At 37.4% G+C, this 19,664-nt stretch overlaps 1 protein-coding gene across 1 annotated transcript in view; it reads right to left on the reverse strand.

The window, feature by feature from the left end:
- LOC111053090 overlaps positions 1–19,664 on the reverse strand; it is a 196,724-nt gene that overhangs the window by 70,098 nt on the left and 106,962 nt on the right. The window contains exons 8-12 of the mRNA XM_039440764.1: positions 19,015–19,195; positions 17,057–17,156; positions 15,194–15,316; positions 12,402–12,564; positions 11,717–11,906 (exon numbers count right to left, since the gene is read on the reverse strand). Coding sequence (XP_039296698.1) covers positions 11,717–11,906; positions 12,402–12,564; positions 15,194–15,316; positions 17,057–17,156; positions 19,015–19,195 — 757 coding nt within the window. The remainder of the gene's footprint in view (positions 1–11,716; positions 11,907–12,401; positions 12,565–15,193; positions 15,317–17,056; positions 17,157–19,014; positions 19,196–19,664) is intronic.

The raw sequence follows: 19,664 nt of genomic DNA on the forward strand, positions 1-19,664 counted from the left end.
CATGAAGGATGTTCCTCTGTCTGTGTGAATATAGCTTTGAAGGCCAAACATTGATATTAATGAGACCAGGCAATTTATGACTGTTCTCGCAGTCATGTCTGGACAAGGAAATACAAAAGGGAATCTTGAGTACTCATCAACCATCACCAGTAGGTATTTATTTCTTGTTTTTGATTGTACGGGTCCTTTGAAGTCCATATTAATCCGTTCAAAAGGTTTTGTTGCCTTTATGAGATTTCCTTTTGTCTTCATATACTGTGGTCTTATTTCAGAGCAAATTGCACAATTGGAGCAAATTTTCCTTACATCATCTACAGTATAGGGGAGATTTTTCATTCTGAGCCAGTGGTAGAAACAAGTTACACCAGGGTGACAAAGTTCATCATGGTATTTTGCCAAAGCTGAGTTCAATGTTGAACAACCAGCTGTAATACATATACGAGAGAGTGCAACAGCTGGTGCATTTTCTTTTCCAGGTCTGTAGACTATGTTGAATTTGTATTCAGATAATTCTTTGTATCTTTTCATTTTTTATTTTTCTATTGTGTTGAGTGCCAAACATGAATGTGACTGATTTTTGGTCAGTGATCAAAGTGAATTGTTTTCGTAGTAAATAGTGTCTCCATTCCCTTATAGACTCCACAATGGCATAGGCTTCTTTCTCAACAGCTGAATGCCTGGTTTCACTTTGGGACAAAGTTCGTGAGAAAAAGGCTACTGGTCGAGAATTTTGTGTTAATGTTGCACCAATTGCAAAATCTGATGCATCTGTCTCAATTATGAATGGTACATTTTCATCAACAAAGAGCAGTACCGTGGAAGCAATTTCATATTTCAACAATTCCAAAGTTTCCATCTGATCTTGAGATAGAGGGAATTTCTGTATGTGGACAAGGGGGTGAATCTTTTGAGAAAAGTTTTTAATCCATCGGGAGTAATGAGCCAGTAATCCCATGAGTCGTTTCATTTCTTTAGCATTTCTTGGGGGTGGAAAGTTCATGAGTGGTGCAAGGCGTTCTGGGTCAGGTTTAATTTCTCCATGTTTTATCTCATACCCAAGGAACTTCAATGATTTTTTTGAAAATTTACATTTTTCTTTATTTATAGTCAAGCCATACAATTCAATTACTTGTTGAAATTTCTTAAGATTTCTGTCATGTTCTTCTTGATCTGAACCGCAAATGACAACATCATCCAAATAGGCAAAGCAGTCGTTCAAATTCTCTCTTTCTATAAGTCCGTTTATTGTACGTTGGAAGGCAGCTACTCCATTGGTTACTCCGAATGGTATTCGTTTGAACTGATAAAGTTTTCGGCCTACTTCAAAGGCAGTGTAATGTCGTTCATTCTCAAGAATCGGTATTTGATGGTAAGCTGACTTGAAATCTACAGTACTAAAAAAGTTGTACTTGGCAATTGTGTTTACAAGATCTTCGATCAATGGGAGAGGGTATGCGTCTAAATTTGTGAATTTATTAATAGTCTGTGAATAGTCTATGACCATTCGTTTCTTCTGTCCATTGGTTACAATGAAAGGCTGGGCACGCCAACTGGACTGGCTTTCCTCAATTATTCCTTCTGTAAGGAGGCGATTGACCTCATTCTTCATGAATTCATAGTCATCTTGTGGGTGTCTTCTGGATCGGGTAGTTATTGGGTGGCAATCGGGAGTCAAGTCATTGAAAAGGGAACATGGTTTTATCATGGCCTCCACCAAGAGGCAATCTTTCAAGGGTGGTGTGGTTGTAGAATTATTATCTATTACAAGAGGCTGTTTATTACCATTGAATGCTAAACTTATTGTAGAGTGATTCATCAAAAAATCGTGACCAAGTATCACATTGCAACAGCATTCTTTTAATACCAAGAGTTTAATATTGTTGTATTCATTTCCTTTGTACACAATATTGCTATAAACACATGCTTTTGTAGCGGTGTTATGTTGAACAGATGCAAATCTTATAAAACAAGAATCTGATGCAGTTTTAAATTTATTTGTTTTTGCAAATTTTTCATCAATAAAACTGGCAACACTTCCGGTATCAATAAGAGCTGGTGTATTTATTCCATTCACCGAAACAATAATTGTAGCTTTAGAAAGATTACTGGCTATACCAGCTGCAGTAATAGTTGATGTAGTTAGTTTTTCTTTGAGCGTTTTACTTTTACACACATGGGAAAAGTGTCCAATTCGGGAACATTTATGACAAGTCTTTCCTATTGCAGGACATTCTTGAGAATTTGAGTGTTTTTTATATCCGCAACGTTGGCATTGAACGGATTTCTCTACAATTGCCTGTCGATTTTGAGTTACATCATTAACATCTGAGAAAGATTCACTCAAGCTTATGTTTTTATTTTCTTCAACAGAGTTTGTATAATAAGTACTTTCAAAGAAGTCGGCATATGTTTTTGCGGATTCAAGAACACGTGCTTGGGAAACGGTTTCTTGTAGACTCAAATCTCCTTGTTGAAAAAGTTTCTCTTTAATTTCAATAGAACATAACCCTGAAACAAGAGCATCTCTATTATGCTCGTTTTTGTTTTCTTCGGCTGACACTCTAGTGAAGTTACATGATAAGCTTAATCTTTTTAGTTCAGAATAGTAGTGATCAATGGACTCACCTATTTGTTGTTTTGCATTAGCAAGGCAGTATCGTGCATAAATTTCGTTCTTCGGTTTAACGAACATATCTTCCAACATGGATATAGTTTCTTCATATGAAGTATAGCTTTCCACAATTTCGTATAAAGCAGGTGATAAGAAGTTTACCAATATTTTCATTTTGTCTTTGGTTGTCGTTCCTTCTAAGAAATTTTCGAACATCTTTTTCCAATGTTTCCACTCTCTCTCTGCCGTAGGCAAATCTGGGTCGATAGATAATTCCTTTGGCTAGAGAAACTTGTCAATATGTGATTCCATCTTATTTTCTTCGTAGTTACGGTTTTCAATCGTTTTTGTCTTTTTCTTTGTCGGCATTTTTATTTGATTAAATTGAAATAAGTAAACTCTTCATTTGTAGAGCTTTAATCAAATAAAATTGAACATGACTTTCTACTAGTAACGGATCAACAACATTTGATATTTATGAATGAATCAATGACAACCAGAACATATGGTTTATCATATCACGTTTGCTCCAATACTGCTGCAGGAATTGGGAGATGAAGTCCTCTAGGCTATTGATATCTCGCATCCGGCTCTGGAAAAACATCAGTGGCTCGCCGAGTAATAGACTGGACAGTTGGAAGCGCCATACTAACCAAGAGGTGGGTATCAATTCCTGAATGGCTTTTATTTGGTCTATAAATGGTCGGGGTTGCATATGACGGTGGGAGTTATCAAATTTTCCAAGACTTTGAAAAAGTTGAGTGCCGTTTACTACTTCATTCGGTGTATAATGCATTTGACTGACTGGAATACTTTCCATACGTGTCTCTATTCTGGAGACTCGTTCTTCATTTGCGATCCATTTATCATTCATAATTTTCTTATTTGCATTCACTTCATCATACAATCCGGTTAGCTCCAACTGCTGTCCGCCTATAGCATTCTCCAACATGCCGTATCTCTCTCATGATTTTGCCCCCTCCTCCGCTAAATTTGCTATACATGTCTGCATGTTACTTTGTTCCTTGACTATTTTTGCTATTTTATTATTATTTTCCTCCACTTTTGTCTCTATCTCACCCTTATTTTCTAACACCTTTTCCATGACAGTTCCCATGATAGTGGTGCCCAGCTCCTTACCCAATATGTCCACCTGTTTTTCAACTTCCTTTGGTACATCATCCAACTGCTCATTTATTTGACAGGTGACGTCATCTATACGAGTTTCTAACTTTTTGATGACTGCAGATTGCGTATCTATTTTGGTATCTATTATATTTCTCACTTCCTCCTTGAAGCTAGAAAATTTTTCATCCATAGTTTTGATACCTTCTTGTAGGATTTTGGTATTTTCCTCCACTTTATCCTGGATGGCTTTAGTGTTTTCATTGATATCTTCTTGTATTTTTTCAGTCACTCCCTCCAAGGCTTGGCTGAGCAAAAGTTTAAATTCATTTATGGAATCATTTGCTATGAGATTTGTAGTACATCCGGCTGAAGAATTTAATGTGGTGTTGCATTTTTCTAGATTGGTGGTTGCGGATGGCGATTGGGTGGCAGCACTCTCCGTTCCCTCGGCGACGCTTGGAGCAATCTGCGAAGACGCAGACACCGAGTTGGACGCCCTCACTCTCTCATCTCTGCCAGCTGGATTCTCATCAGGATTTATTACCTCGACGACATTATCGATCTTAGTGGAAGACAAATGGGCCAGGTTTTGTGGGTCGAAATTGATGGAGCATACACTGCCTCCTTCTCTCTCCCGTGGGGTCTCCGCGGCATTGTCCTGGGGTTGTTGGTCGGCCGGTGTCGCAGCTACATAGTTTTGGGGGTGGTCGCTGAAGTAGGAAATTTGTGAGTTAGCTGGCGACTGGCTCATGGTGACGATATTATGGAATACTTCGAATAAATTGCCAAGTGTACTGCCAAATTACAGGAATATTAAAATGGATTTAGTGATAGTGCCTATTCTGGATGAAATTGTGTGGTGTTAAAAGTTTCAAGTGTCATGTACATATATTACAAAAAGAACATCAAGTGACAGGTATGACTTCCAACATAGATAGATTACACTAATATAGTTCTTAAAATTTTAGGTAGGGTTCTATCTTCCTTAACAATAATAATAATGCTATAATGCTTCAAATAACCTATAACCCTGGTCAGCATACAATGTCTAGATTCGAAGATCAAGATCAAAATTTGGTTATAAATTTTTATGGAAATTTCCATCCAATTTTTCCTCTATTATGAGAATTATGTTATCAAACTCGTGTGATACAGTTTGTCCATATTTATGCAGCTTGAAAAATTTCAATTTGGAGAGCACTCAATTATTTTAGTCAGAAACTTACAATAGATCATCCAATATATCTTGTTGAATCAACTTCAGATTATACTTCTTGCAGCTTTCAGTTTTATCAATAATTTTATGAATCATTGATAGTGAGATTGAGTAGGTAAGCTTTCATCACGCCCCACGTTGGGCGCCATATTGTGTAAGGGCGTAAACCTTTGCCCCACTGGTTGGGTGACATATTGTGTGAAGTTGTGCTCCTTGGAGGGTTATCTCTTATGATAGAGCCCCACGTTATGAAGCTATAACTGTGTAAGGTGGTAAATTTCAAATCCTTTACAGATGATACAATGTTCTTGGTTTTTATAAGAGCAGTTGTTAAATTTCCTCTTTTGCGAATAAATTCACAAAAAATTAAGGCCATCCGGCTCGCAAAATTACTGGGTTCAAACCTCAGCTCTAGCTCAGTGGTAGATACATGAATTTTCCAAATACAATTAATTACCATAAGGTTCAATGACCTGTGATTAATAATTCTTACTGCTGCTTCTATGAAGTTCTTGAAGTATACCAGTGAGAAAATTAAAAGCATATCTGATGACTGATTGTCAGTAACCATGTACCACTAGAGAATGATAAGGACCAACTATAGTTGTTTCTAGTTGATTCTTAAAACGCTCATCATGAATACAGGTATTCACCAATTTATCCTTCCAAAATTCCTTAGAACTTACAACGCCAGTTCTTGAAGCTCTCTGGATCCTTATATGATATAACTGGAACCTTATTAATATAATTATCAATATACTCTTTCTGGCAAACTAATATGATTATCATCAAAGGATGATAAATACTGAGTGCTCTTAATAGCCTAAGATCAATATCACTTGATTCAATAATTTTATGTGCTGTTGAATATTTATTGGCACTAAAACAGCTCAAACTGTATATCACAAGATGAATTAGGATAAAATAAATTTATTTCTATGATTTGTATGCTGACATAAAACACAAAATATATTCCCATAAAAAAGTGTATATAAAATATTCGATATCTGTAATTTTTCAATATATATAAAATTTTCTTATATCTATAATTTTCTTAAATAAATTCGTTCTTAAATCTGAACAATTATCACAGGATTTAATAGCTTTCACAATAGTGAGTTTCAAATTCATAAACACATTATATTCAATACTGATGCTTAGACTTCCAGTCAATTCAAAATTCTACAAATAAAAACCTGTTTGGTCTATAGATTTGATATGGCTTACTTTGATCAATTAGCAAAAAATAATACTGAATAAAATTGATATTGAACAAATAAAATCTCAGGGTTTTATAATGAGTTCGGGCCGTGCATGGAAGTAAGCTTCCTACTTATATCAAATAAATTTAAAAAATGTTCTTATGAACTATGTGATATCACGCAACACGTTGTGACTTCTCCTTTAATTTAAGTTAATTTGAATAGCGCTTTCAATTGGTTTCCCCACTATACGTAGAAAACCTAAAACGAGCTTGTTAGACTTATCACTCACATTCATGAAGTTCTCGACGGTCTCGTGGATTGAATTAATTATTTCCAATAATTAATTAGGCAGGCTCCTTTCGTCTCTGCTGGGCTAGCGCGTGGTCCACATTCTTATGGATTTCTTTCTGAATTAAAGATATACTTATGGGAATTGATTATAAATGACGAACTCTTCAACAACACTGAGTTCACAGATAATTTAACCTTTAATACAAATATTCCACATTTAAAAAGGGTTTGGCTTGATAATTTAAAAATTTAAGAGGAAGAAAGAACCCGAAACTCCATGTGCATCCTCTCAGGTCAAGATCTTGAGCCAGAAGAAGGAGGTTTTCAGAAAAATTTATCTCTTCCTAGAACAATTTTGTAAGCTTCTCTCTGATTGGTCTTCAATTTAGTAAACTCAATACAATTGGTCGCCTCAGGATCAGGGCTTCTTCAACTTTATAATAGAAAAAATTTAAATAAAAAGTTTTTATATAAATACATGCAGTGTTTATCTTAAATAAATTTCATAAATGAATCGTAACATATGATTTTAATAGATAAAACATTTAGTTTTTTATACGAGTCTTGTATACTCTGGATTTTCGTGCTTTTTAGATTATAATAAATATTTATATAGAAATAATAGTTGTCCGTATTTCTACACATCAACCTCCTTTAGTATATATAATATCTCCTTTGTGAGTAAATTTTATATAATTCAACCTATTATACTGGTTGATCGAATGATCAGCTGATTCGCTCAGCATTGATTCCAATAATTATCGATTTATTCAAGATCGACTGATTCTTGTCAAAAATGTAAACAAATAATTCTAACCTCAACGTTCATGCAAACTTTTATTTTTTATAATCCGCCAATAATAAGTAAGCCGCTTTATAATTTTTTAATCTTGCCAATGGATTCTCATAGTTGTTGAATCACAATTATACATGTTTTCTTATCGTTTTTGATAATACTATTACTCCTAATCGCCAATAATATTCAATTTAAGTTGATTGATCCTTTGACTAGGTCCAACCTTCTTTCCATTTTATAATTCTATTGGAATTCATTGGCTCATTTCAAGATATTTGATGGTACTAAAGTACCACGTGACAGCATCCAGTGGTAAAAAAATCATATCGACAAAAGTCGACTTACTCAGTGAAATGAACTCAGCAAATTTTTATTATGCAGCGAAAAGGTTAATCTTCAACCGTGCTCTCGCCAACTCCTTTTCCAACTTGTGCATTCTTTCTCTGTCTTCACTCTGTTGGCAAGTGACTTCTTTTCATGCATTGTACATAAACTGCTCCATTGCAGTTTTTAGTTGGTTTGTTTTAAGAAACGATTCTGGGGAAGTGTTGACATTTCCAGTCATTGATGCTGGTTCAATGCTCCTAGCTGGTGTTAGTTGAATCATAGATGCATCGTCCTCTGTTTCCTCCTCCTCTTCGAACTCTGGCAGTAGGAAGGTCGGCAGTTTTTTGCGAGTTGACATTTCTCACATCCCTTACATTCCTCAGCCAGATTAGATGATAATTCAGCAATGAACTGTTTTCCCAGCACAGGGCACCGAACTCGTGCACAACAATTAAAACACTGAACTCAGCACTTTAACTATTGCATCCACTATTTCAACTACTCTCACTGAAAAAAAACTACGTCTGCTTGCTACGACAGCTTGATTGATATTGAGTGCTGTGACAAAATTTGTTGGCGCATGCGCAAACAAAATCATAACTTTACCGGAACGCCAACTGGAGTTATGGCTACCATAACTGTAGCCACTGCGAAAAAACAAACATTGAAGCTGCCATTGCCCAGTGTCGAACCGTGATTGCATTACTCCTCACTGGACAGCCCCGATTGGTATTTATGAATCATCAAGAATAAAGAGTGGTCGAGGAGTGAAAGCCGCAAAGTCCACTCAGGCTCAAAGTGCATTAATGGCGGATGTGAAAGCTTTTGATGCTGACTGCCTGAGGAGCAATGCTGTATGGAGTTGAGATTTGGGCAAAGGATAAAAGAGTGGAGAAATATAGGGCTTGCCTAATCAATCAATCAATCTCCTTAACCACTTTTCCAGATCTTGATTCCACCCTTGGAAATCCACTCAAAATCTATAAGGTACTTCCTGCCACAAAACAATTCCAATGTATGACACAAAAATATCCCATTGTTTTGCAGAAGACAGCATCTTTTTTCAATACTATCTGCTGTTAATTCACCAACTAACTCCGCTTGCTCCTCCAGGAAGTGCACACAATCAAAGAATTTATGTTCTGCTCAGCTCCACATGGAGAACATTCAGGGGATTGAACTTAGCCTAACAAACAGGTATAACCTGAAATAGTCACGACCCTGATATGTGTTAAGAAAAAGCCCACTTCTCTATACCGATGCTGCATCCATGCTCTCACATTTCTAATGAGCTCTGCAGTCCACCTGCCACTTGACCCAGCCTCTCAACGTTGCTGCCATGCTGCCATGATACATTGATGAGCTTGCTCTCACATCTCTAATACTACATACAGTATATATGCTACATGCGAGTAAAAATTGAAGCTCTCTGAATCAATCATCTTTACCTCAGTGCAAAAGATGTCAGCAATACACACATACTCAAAGGTATTGTCAACATGTAGTCATATGTTTCAAAATTTGCTGGCAAACTTTGACCCAACCAAGGATAGGTCTACTTCACCCGAGTGCTACTACAATTGTGGTGAAGTTCACCATGCAAACTATCGGAGGTTTCATATTGCTAGAGAACAACAAAAGAGAAGGGATAATCTGAATAAGGATGGAATATAACATTTTCAAACTAAAGTGAACACAAACTAGAAAATTGTTAAAAGTGTGACTTATGCTCATGTCACAAAAATGAATGACATAGCATTTTGCAATGACATTAGATGTTGAACTAAAGTGAAAGGAGCACATCACAGTCAAAAGAAAACTGCTTGATATGAAATATGCACAAATGTTTCAGTTGCCAATCCACCCTATCATTGAAAAGCAAGATAAATCTCTCTAACCGAATCTAAAAATCCATTTGGTTGTATGGGATTGAACTATGGGGATGTGCTTGCAAAAGAAACATCAATATGATACAGAAATTTCAGAATAGAGTATTAAGGAATATGGTCAATGCTCCCTGGTACATCAGAAACAATTACTTGCATTCCATTTGTGTCCAGTGAGATAAGTCGATTTGCCATGCGGCATGAATCAAGACTTCATTATCATGTCAACCCTGAGGCAAACCAACTACTACAGAACGAAAATCTCACCAGGAGGCTGAAGGCCAGGGAGAAACGCCTTTTGAAATAGTTCAAAATCAATTTGTGATAATGTACGCAGAGTATATAAGTTATACTGTTATCATAATCTCAGAACTACTTAGGCCAGTTACAAAGCTTGACTGACCGTCAGTGCGTATGTAACATCCTGACCGTATGCATTCATGAATCAGTTTTACACATTCAGAGCTCGACCGACCGTCAGTGCATATGCACCATCCTGACCATACATAAGTTTTCCTGACTCACAAAATGAACGCCTTTACAGATTGTTATTGCAGCTTATTATCTTCATAAATGAAAGATTAAAAGACGTAGATATCAAGTTCACCCAATGATCACCCAAAGAGCAATTCAAAGGAATTTAGTACCATCATGATATTATACATCATTGCTTGGGGTGGAGATACATTTTTCAACTACCTCAGAATGTCCATCAGAAATTTTGATGAGTTATTTCGAGCTTGTATCACCATTGGGAATACTTGCAGTCTCTTTAAGCTACAGATCAAATAAATGTAGATAATATTTTTAATATATGATTTTTCTTTATAAAAAATTTAGAAATGATTGAAGAGATGTATGGAAAAACTCTGAATTAAAATATGACACTATTAATGGAATTCACTCATTATGCTATTCAATTCGAAAGCAGCTGATTGTCGTGCAGAGGTGTCAGTACATTGGTTATGTTGCAATCGGGCTACTGATCAGTACAGCTCTTAAAGCTTCTATTTGTTTCAATAGCGCGTCTGTCGACCGATTGAATTGATGCGCTCTTCCTACACTGTATAAGACGCATGGTCCTGACCGTGCACATGCGTGTCATCAGTCCTGCTCTGTATGGATACATGGAATATCTATGGAAAAGACAAGCTGATGTATGCACTGACGGTCGGTCGAGCTCTATAACCGGCTTTAGACCATCAATGGATGAACTCAAGTTTTATAGTTTTTCATAGTGTGAGATTTATAGTGGAATGAAAATTAATGGTAAGTCTCTGAGACCAGTTTCAATGACAATCAACATAAAAAAACATCTCTAAAGAGCACTGCATTCAATTTGCCACTTGTCCCAGCCTCTCAACTTTGCTGCCATGACAGCATGGTATGTTGATGAGCCTGTCTGTTAGCCTCAGCTTCTCCAACTACCACACTTCACTCATAGATGGACTTCTGCTCCACAGCCAAAAGTTCAATCAGGATGACACTAGCCGATACAAGGAATATATCCTCAGATACTGTGCAGTAGGCACAAGCAATTCTTAGTGCACCCCTCCTCATGATGGGTGCCACCAATCAAGCCCTATATTTCTTCAATCTTCCAGCCTCTGCCCAAATCTCAGCTCCATACAGCATTGCTCCTCAGGCAGTTAGCATCAAAAGCTTCCTCCTATTTGGATGAGGGCCATTAATCGGCCATGATCCGCCATTAATGCACTTCAAGCCTGAGTGAATTATGCTGCTTTCTCACATACTCTTGACCATCAACTGAGTCTTGTGACCAAGGTCAAGCCCAAATACGTCCTGTAATTATCTATTCTTCAGGGAATTATTCAATTCACTAAAAATGATGGAAAATAACTTTTGAGCTACCGTATCCTTGGCATTTCTGATCAATTGCATAACTTTCTCAGAAATTGATTTTCTCAGAAAATCCATGTTTCATTCAATGAACATTACCATGATGAATTTATCCTCAAAGTTCCATGAATTCATTTCTTAACGGATTTGAAGTGATATGCCCAAAAAATTGAAATTAGGCACTCATGTCTCAAAAATCAATGATCAGAAAAAAAATTATTTTCCTGAGTAAACGTTTTTATCTTGATTGCTTGATAGTAAACAAATAGGAAAACTTTAAATTTTATGATATCATCAGTAAGAAGTTTTTTTTAGCCTTTTGCACAGCTGTAAGGTTCTACTGTATGAGAAAATAATCATTCTAGATTATGAGTAGCAATAATAGACTTTACTTACTGGCCCTCATTGGAGTTAAATGCTCCTCTGGTTTATCTGGATTTTCCAGAAGGTATTTCAATTCGAAAATTTCCAGTATATATTCCTCTGCAGATGGTCTCCTCAGAATCTCAACACCATCATAAGACTCTAGCGTGTGAACTGGGACTAAAAACTCCAGGTGATTGACCACTCTTATAAATTTGTGGTTCTATAAATAAAAGAAACATTATTTTCAGTTGTGATTTTCTGGGTCAGTTTTAATCAAGTATCGAAGGCTGAAGACCATCATCGATTCTACATGAAATTTGCAACAACTAAGCAGGAAATATTAAACCTCCTCATTCACCTTCCATTTGTCAGGGAATATTATATTCTCAATGATTCACTGACGAATTCCCATAATAGAGATTGAATATTTTGTTCATTGTTTTTTTTTTCTCATTGTTAAAGAGTGATCTGGTAATGTAACAGAGCTGGAAATTGATGAATGCCGTGTTGAATGATAGACAAGGATAGAAACACCAATGTCGATCAAATACTGCCATTATAATGTGGACCTTACTGAAGTCAATGGAATGGTCAATGATTTGGTTCATAGTTCGTATTGCATTTGCATCATAATACAGTAGAGTAAAGCCAGAAAAGCCTCAATAGTGCATGCTTCTCACAATAACCTTGCAGCATTATTTGAAGGCAAACCTACTTCGTTTTCCTTGTTATATTCACATCTCCAAGATTGTTGTTGGATGAGCCTGTAATATCTATATATATTTGCTGTTAAGTGAGCATGGATATCTTCATCTTCTTCAGCAACTATTTTCAGTTCAGTTTTGGAATGATCACCCGTATAGTCCACCCTTTTACAACTGTAACAAAAAGAAGATGTTAAATTATCATTTTTCTTCCATATATGATGATGATATTATTGTTACTACCATACTTGATGCAACTGTGAGATGGATCCCTCCCAAGTGTGAAAATCACAACCGATTCACAGGTGTAGTTCTGACAGCTGCAAAGAAATCAATTCCCAGAGAATTCTGCAAAAAGTATATTCCAGGATGGGATAATCACTGCTTTGACTTGTATGACAGGTATAAATTGGATGAAGACCAAGAAACAGTCAAAGAGCTCCTTCGGGCTCTTGATAGTGCAAGGCAAGCTAGATGGATTGAGAAAGTAGAATCTCTGGACTTTACAAAATCAAGCATCAAGGCATAGTCCTTATTGTGTAAGCTTGGATCTGCAGCTAACAACTCCAGGAAAAGAAATGGAGTTGATCCCAATGAAATATTGCCTCTCACCTAGTCCAATTGACTAGAGGAAAACTGACCAAGGAAAACATGCATGCTGGATCTGCATGCTGGTGCTCTGGAGGATCCATTCACCACGTATGAGATTGAAATTGCTGTCAGAAAGATGAAGGCACAAAAGGCACCAGGCATTGACGAGATACTCTCAGAATTTATTATACACTGTGGGGAAGGTGCAGTCAGATGAACAAAAATTATTGCCATCCTAAAACCAGGGAAAGACCCAAATAGCCCTGCAAGCTCTAGGCCAATTGCACTTCTTAGTGTTGTCTTCAAGCTTTTTGAGCGCCTCTTGCTGAATAGATTACAGCCGATTATCAATACTGTTGTCCCAGTGACTCAGGCTGGTTTCCAGCCAGGGCGAAGTTGTGAGGACCAGGTGCTGGCTCTGACATCTGCAATTGAAACTGGCTTTGACAAGGGTGACAAAAGCATTGCTGCATTCCTGGACTTATCTGCGGCCTATGACACCGCATGGTGGAAGGGCCTCCTTCTCAAAATCTCAAGGATTGTCCCAAGCCTCAAAATGATTAACATTATTGGTGAAATCCTCAGCAACTGGTACATCAAGGTGTTCTCTTCAGGAAGCGAAAGTAGCTGGAGAAGGCTATCAGATGGATTACCACAAGGCTCTGTACTGGCACCAATATTATTCAACCTATACATAGCTGATCTGCCTGAGTTGAAATCCAAGGTGTTCACTTATGCAGATGATATAGCACTCCTTTCTGGGAGAAGTAGATTTGGTGAAGCTGAACTGGATTTAACTGGAGACCTTGATAGGCAGGATAAGTTTTTTGAGGAATGGAGGCTAAAACCCAATCCTGACAAAACGGTTATAGCACCATTCCATCTGAACAACAATCATGCCCGTTATGTGCCAAAGATCCATTCCAGGGGGCAGTTGCTAAAGTGCGAGGAATCACCCTGATATCTTGGTGAGACACTAGACCAGACTCACTCTCAAGAAACACCTAGAAAAGGCTGCTCAAAAACTCCAGACAAGAAACAACCTGATTAGCAGGCTAGCTGGCACTACTTGTAGTTCTTCTGCAAATGTGTTGCGCACTAGTGCCCTATCACTTGTCTTTGTACTTGGTGAATATTGCAGTGCAGTATGGGCCAGGAGTAGCCATACCAACAAAGTTGACACTCAGCTGCGCAGGGCAATGCATAAAATAACTGGTACCTTGAAGTCTACTCCAGTGGAGTGACTGCCAGTTCTAAGCAACATTGTCCCCTCATACATAAGAAGAATGAGTGCTTTACTGAGAACATGGTCAACTCTGCAGGGAAAACCACATCTTCCCATCCATCAATATATAGAAGCACACACAGGAAGACTTCCTTAAAGAAAGCCCCCTTGGCAGTTAGCTAAAGAGCTATTAGACTGCTCATTCAGTTAATCAGGCAACAGGAAAAGAGAGTGGGAGGAATGTATTTTGAGAGCACCTTCCAAGCCTGAGGATCCAACACTGAGACTCAATGTTTTTGAGCTACCACGCTGCACCTGGCTTTGTCGAAATTGCCTAATTACTGGGCATGGCAGATACGCTGACCTGCTACACAAATGGGGATGGGTTGATTCTTCAGCTTGTGACTGTGGTGCTGATGTGCAGAACATCGACCACACTAAGGCGTGGGTAGAAAACCTAGACATTTCTTTGTAATTAGAAATTTAGATCATGTTCAACAAAATATATATGCACCTTCAACTTCAAGCAATACAATAAATAAATAAATAAATAAATATATATATATATATATATATATATATATATATATATATATAAATCATCCTATTTACCCCCCACCATCCCCGCTCCTCCCCTGCCCATCAGAATGAACCTCTAAGGTTCTCTCTGAGAGAGTGAGAGAGAGAGAGAGAGAGAGAGTGAGTGAGAGAGAGAGAGGTTCATTCTAAAGGGCAGGGGTGGAGCAGGGCCGGTGGGGGTTAAATAGGATGAGTGCAGGGTGATGGTGAGGGGTGGAAGAGTCGTGAAAAAGTCTTGCAGTACATACAAATACAGACTACATCCATTCAACCAGCTGAGAAATTATGAGTAGACCCGATGTGAATATTATCAGATCCTAGTAAGGATATGTTCACTGAAGAGACACAGACATACAATGATACTGATATGTGAGAATACAGCTTCATTATTGCTGGGGTTTTACTGACCTTGCTGTCCCAATGTCAATATCTAATTTGGGTTTTGAGCCAACTAGGAAATTATACCCATCGCTACTGATAAACGTTGAGTAGATTCTTTCAGGCCATAGCTTGTAGTCCACGTCAAGGGATCTAAAAAAGACAATCATGGAGTGGAACAGTGTACAATAGCTATTCAAGTCACATGGCCAGGAAGTGACCATTGGCCAGGGTTTGCAATGATGTCTCCAGTCGACACCTTAGCAGATACTGGAATCTCAAGCAAGCCCTGCAAGAGTCATTCACAGCCATGTAACTACACTTGTTTCCACAGCTGATCTCAGGCCTGGCATATAGTGGCCAGGGTTTGCAATGATGTCTCCAGTCGACACCTTAGCAGATACTGGAATCTCAAGCAAGCCCTGCAAGAGTCATTCACAGCCATGTAACTACACTTTTTTCCACAGCTGATCTCAGGCCTGGCATATAGTGAAAAAGTGTGTTTTATGCTGTAATACCAGGTGCACATCAACGTGAAAGTTTTGTTGCGGTGCAAATTCAATTCACAGAACTTGCCATGTGGAAATTCAATACCAAAGTGGTGTTTGTGCTGGCGCAAACCAATGCATTCTGAAATATTCCCCTGAATGTTCGCAGCTCTTGCTACATGCAGCATTTGCAGCGCTTTTCATGTTGCAAATTCTGTGGCGAGTTCTGGAACTACACTAGTTACGTCCGCCTTGTAAACAACATAAGTCAACTCAAATATTCCCATGCTCCACATTGCGATCATTTCGCTTCCCAGTGTGCATATCCCAATATTTTGCAACGAAAACTTCGTTTGGAAACCACAGTCTGAATTCTTGAAAATTCCGCAACGAATTTGTACGCATCAGTGTGTGCCATACCTAAACAGTACTTTTCTCTTTTTTCTGATGATGCCTGGGCCGTGGAAGATAGAATTAAAGCCTTCATAGATGTCATTTTGAAGCTCTGGAAATATGCTACAGCTCTGTGCCAATAATATTACCGTAGTATTTTCCACTGTGAATACATTCACAGGGTGACAAGTGGAACTTTGTCCCCAAAAGTCAGATTTCAAGAGGTTGAAGTAATATTTACTGAAGAATAAGATGTTGAATTGAATGAATCTTCTGAATACTGTCTTATGATCATTTTGGAACCCCCAGATTGCTGAATTGATCTGATATTGTCAACTTCAATAGAATTACAGATGAGTTTATGGAAGTAAAGATATTTTTGCTGCCATCTTGCCTCTTGAGATTGCTATCTTTAATATCATCCTCTTCCTTCACATCATCAAGACGAGATTGATACCATTTCCAAGTCTGTACATTCAAGGAGTCATGAGTTACACAGTTTTCAAAGTTTTTGGCATATGGTAAAAAACCGTGTTTTCCGCTGCAAACAGTACTTTTCTCTCTTCTTTCAATGACCCTCCAGCCAAGGAATCTATTTTAAAAATATAAATTACGGTAATTTGTCTTAATGAGATATTCAAACAATGATTTATTTGTTTGTCTCTAGTATTCTTCATTCCCAACTTATGAATTTTCCCTAATAAATATTATTATGGTATTAAATAATCATTTTCCAATGTTCAATTATCACTAGATAAATTTTTTATTTATCATGTTCCATCTTGACGAGCTGTGTAATTTTTTCATCATCATGCCTGAGATTGTAAATAAAATAATTATTGTGAATTGGAAAAAATAAAACTTGAATTTGAAATCTTCAAGTCTTTGAGTACTCTCAATGGCTGATTGGCTATAATTGGTTGAGACATGTTGTGGATAATTCATAAAATAAAAAACCGGTACTTGAAGATTCTCAAGTATGGCACTAAAGTAAGTTTGGATTTTTCCTCACCCAGGTGTGGCTCTGGCATCTGAAGGTGTGTGAGCAACAGGTGCTGAATTAGACGTGATGAAGACCTTCATGTCACTAGGAAACATATTCCTGTAATAGACTGGAAAAAAGGAGAATAACAGTTTTTTTATTACTCCTTCATATGGATGAGGATATATATTATTGAATGAGCGAAGTAAGTTCTTACTGATGAATAGAACCTCAAGTCTACTTGATGCTCTTTTCTCTGAATGTCTCTTTTTATTCATGAATGAAGCTGTTTTTGCATGTGTGGTTAGAGTTATTCACTACAGGCAATCAACAAGAAGCAAGAGAGAGGTAAAGAGAGGATCTATAAAGAGAGGTAAAGATATGATCACGTGATGCATTGCAGAACGGCCATATTGAAGCTATCTAGTTTACTAATAGGTCTCGGATTGAATTTTGAATTTTCTGGAAAAGTTCCTTCAATATAGCCACTCCATTGGTGTCTAGACATAATTGTTCACCTTGACAGGAAGCAACCGGCAACTTCGCTTCTGAATGTGATTTTCCATTCATTCACTCCTAGAGATTCATATTCTCAATATGAGATTGATCTCACCCTGTGTAAAGCACCTGTACATATTGTGTCTCTCATCACACATCAAGCTTGTCAAAAGGCAGCAAAAGAAACCTGCCAATTTTGGGCGCATCTTTGGCATTATTCCAAAATCCTCAATCTACAGCATTTTTACACCTAAGATTATAATATCAAGAACTCCTGTATGTAATTCAAATTCTGTTAAATACTATACCTAAAAAATCTTGCGAAATGCAGAAAAACACTGCAAAATGCAGATTCTTGTCCTATCTTTGGATTTTTTTCAAATATATTTTTACACCTGATTAAACAAAAGTTTCTCAACTTCTAGTCCCGTTTTAATATCATGAGAATCAATGAGATAAGCCTTCTTTCCGAAAACACCTTCTCCAATTGGTTCTAATGGAATTCAATCATGAATTGAATATTCAACAAGTTTTCATGCAACAGGGTCTTAGGGCCATATGCTAACACTTTGTTTAATGCTGAACCATGTTTATCCTACTTATAGATATTGTTGCATTCATCATAATGTGTTCCATAAGGGGTTTTAAGAATCAGCTGATATTTCTCCATTAAAACTAAGTATTTGCATACAGGCCTAAGGCCCACCACAAAGTAGACCCACACTTATCCACGCCACTCCAACCCATGCCATGGAAGTTTTGTAAAAGCATTACTAGCAATGGCGCGCCGCAAACTGCATCCAGCCTGGAGCATTCCACTAAATCAATATCCACGTGTGGATTGGTTTGTGATTCGTTCACAGGTTTTGTGGAATGTGGGTCACTTGTTCGTTGTACTGTGCATATCTACAACTAAGGCATGCACCATCAACTACATCACTAATTAAACATACTTACACTGATAGGCTTCACTACATGTTTCTAGCATGTCGAAAATTTCATGTTTTTTGCTCGAAATGTTTTGATATTGACGAACATGATCAATAATGAAAAAATAACTATGTGTCAGATGAAAATGATTCAGACACCAATTGTAAGAAGACATTCTTATATTGTCTCACAATATGTCTCAACTATTTTATACCTACAGACTACACCCTGCTGGCTTTAGTCAGGTTTTTTCAGCAGCTACTTGGCTTCTATGAAGGTGGGCTTTTACCATGTTCCACACTGCCATGGGTTCACTTTGCATTGAGAGACCCAGCCCGGCATATGGATTGGGTTGACCTTGAACATGGATAAGCGTGGGTTGTGAATTGTGTGTGTGTACTTTGCTGCAGGTCTAAGACTGCCAACTGAGCATACATAACAAATTTGAATGTTTTGTGTCAGTCGATTCTCAGTTGTTTTGATGAGTGAGTGAGTGAATCAGTAAGAGCCATTTCATTTATATAAAATAACATATAATAGATTTATAATTGGGAACTCACGTTCATCTTCACTTGTCCGTGTAATTGCATCATAGAATCTCATGTCAGTGTATCGGACAGTGACCGCTCCACCAGCAAGATTGATGGAATATAGCTCAGTGATTCCTGTCCCAAGTGTAATCTGATTGACTTTTGTTTTGCCAATTACAGTCATTTGCACACGATAGAAGACTCTTGCATGCTGTGAATACAATAGAGTGTTACCAATATAATCAATGTCAATTGTTATTCTGAAGGAGTATTTTTGGAGCAAAAATGTGAAGTTTATGACATAAATATAACCTCTGCAATTCCATCACTTTTCGAATTTTAAAGGGAATAGTTCAAGCAAAGCTCAGTTTTCCTCTTTTAGATTATGACCTTATTCATTATTATAGATTGTCAAGTGGGATTATCAATGTCACATATGAGTGCAGTGGAGGTGACCGGTAGAGAGCAAATAAAATACTCATTCAAATTCAAATTCTAATTCAAATTTATTCCCAAAAAGCAGGTACAAACATTCAACTATAAAACACAAATGCAATTCACCACAATCAATTCAAATAAATAACATTCCTTACTGAAAAATAATAAATTGAACAATAATAGCATTAATACTTCCATTCCAAACTAGTGAGAGCTATAATGCACAATTGAACTGAATGGAT

This window comes from Nilaparvata lugens, chromosome 14, assembly GCF_014356525.2.
Source record: "Nilaparvata lugens isolate BPH chromosome 14, ASM1435652v1, whole genome shotgun sequence".
Lineage (NCBI taxonomy): Eukaryota > Metazoa > Arthropoda > Insecta > Hemiptera > Delphacidae > Nilaparvata > Nilaparvata lugens.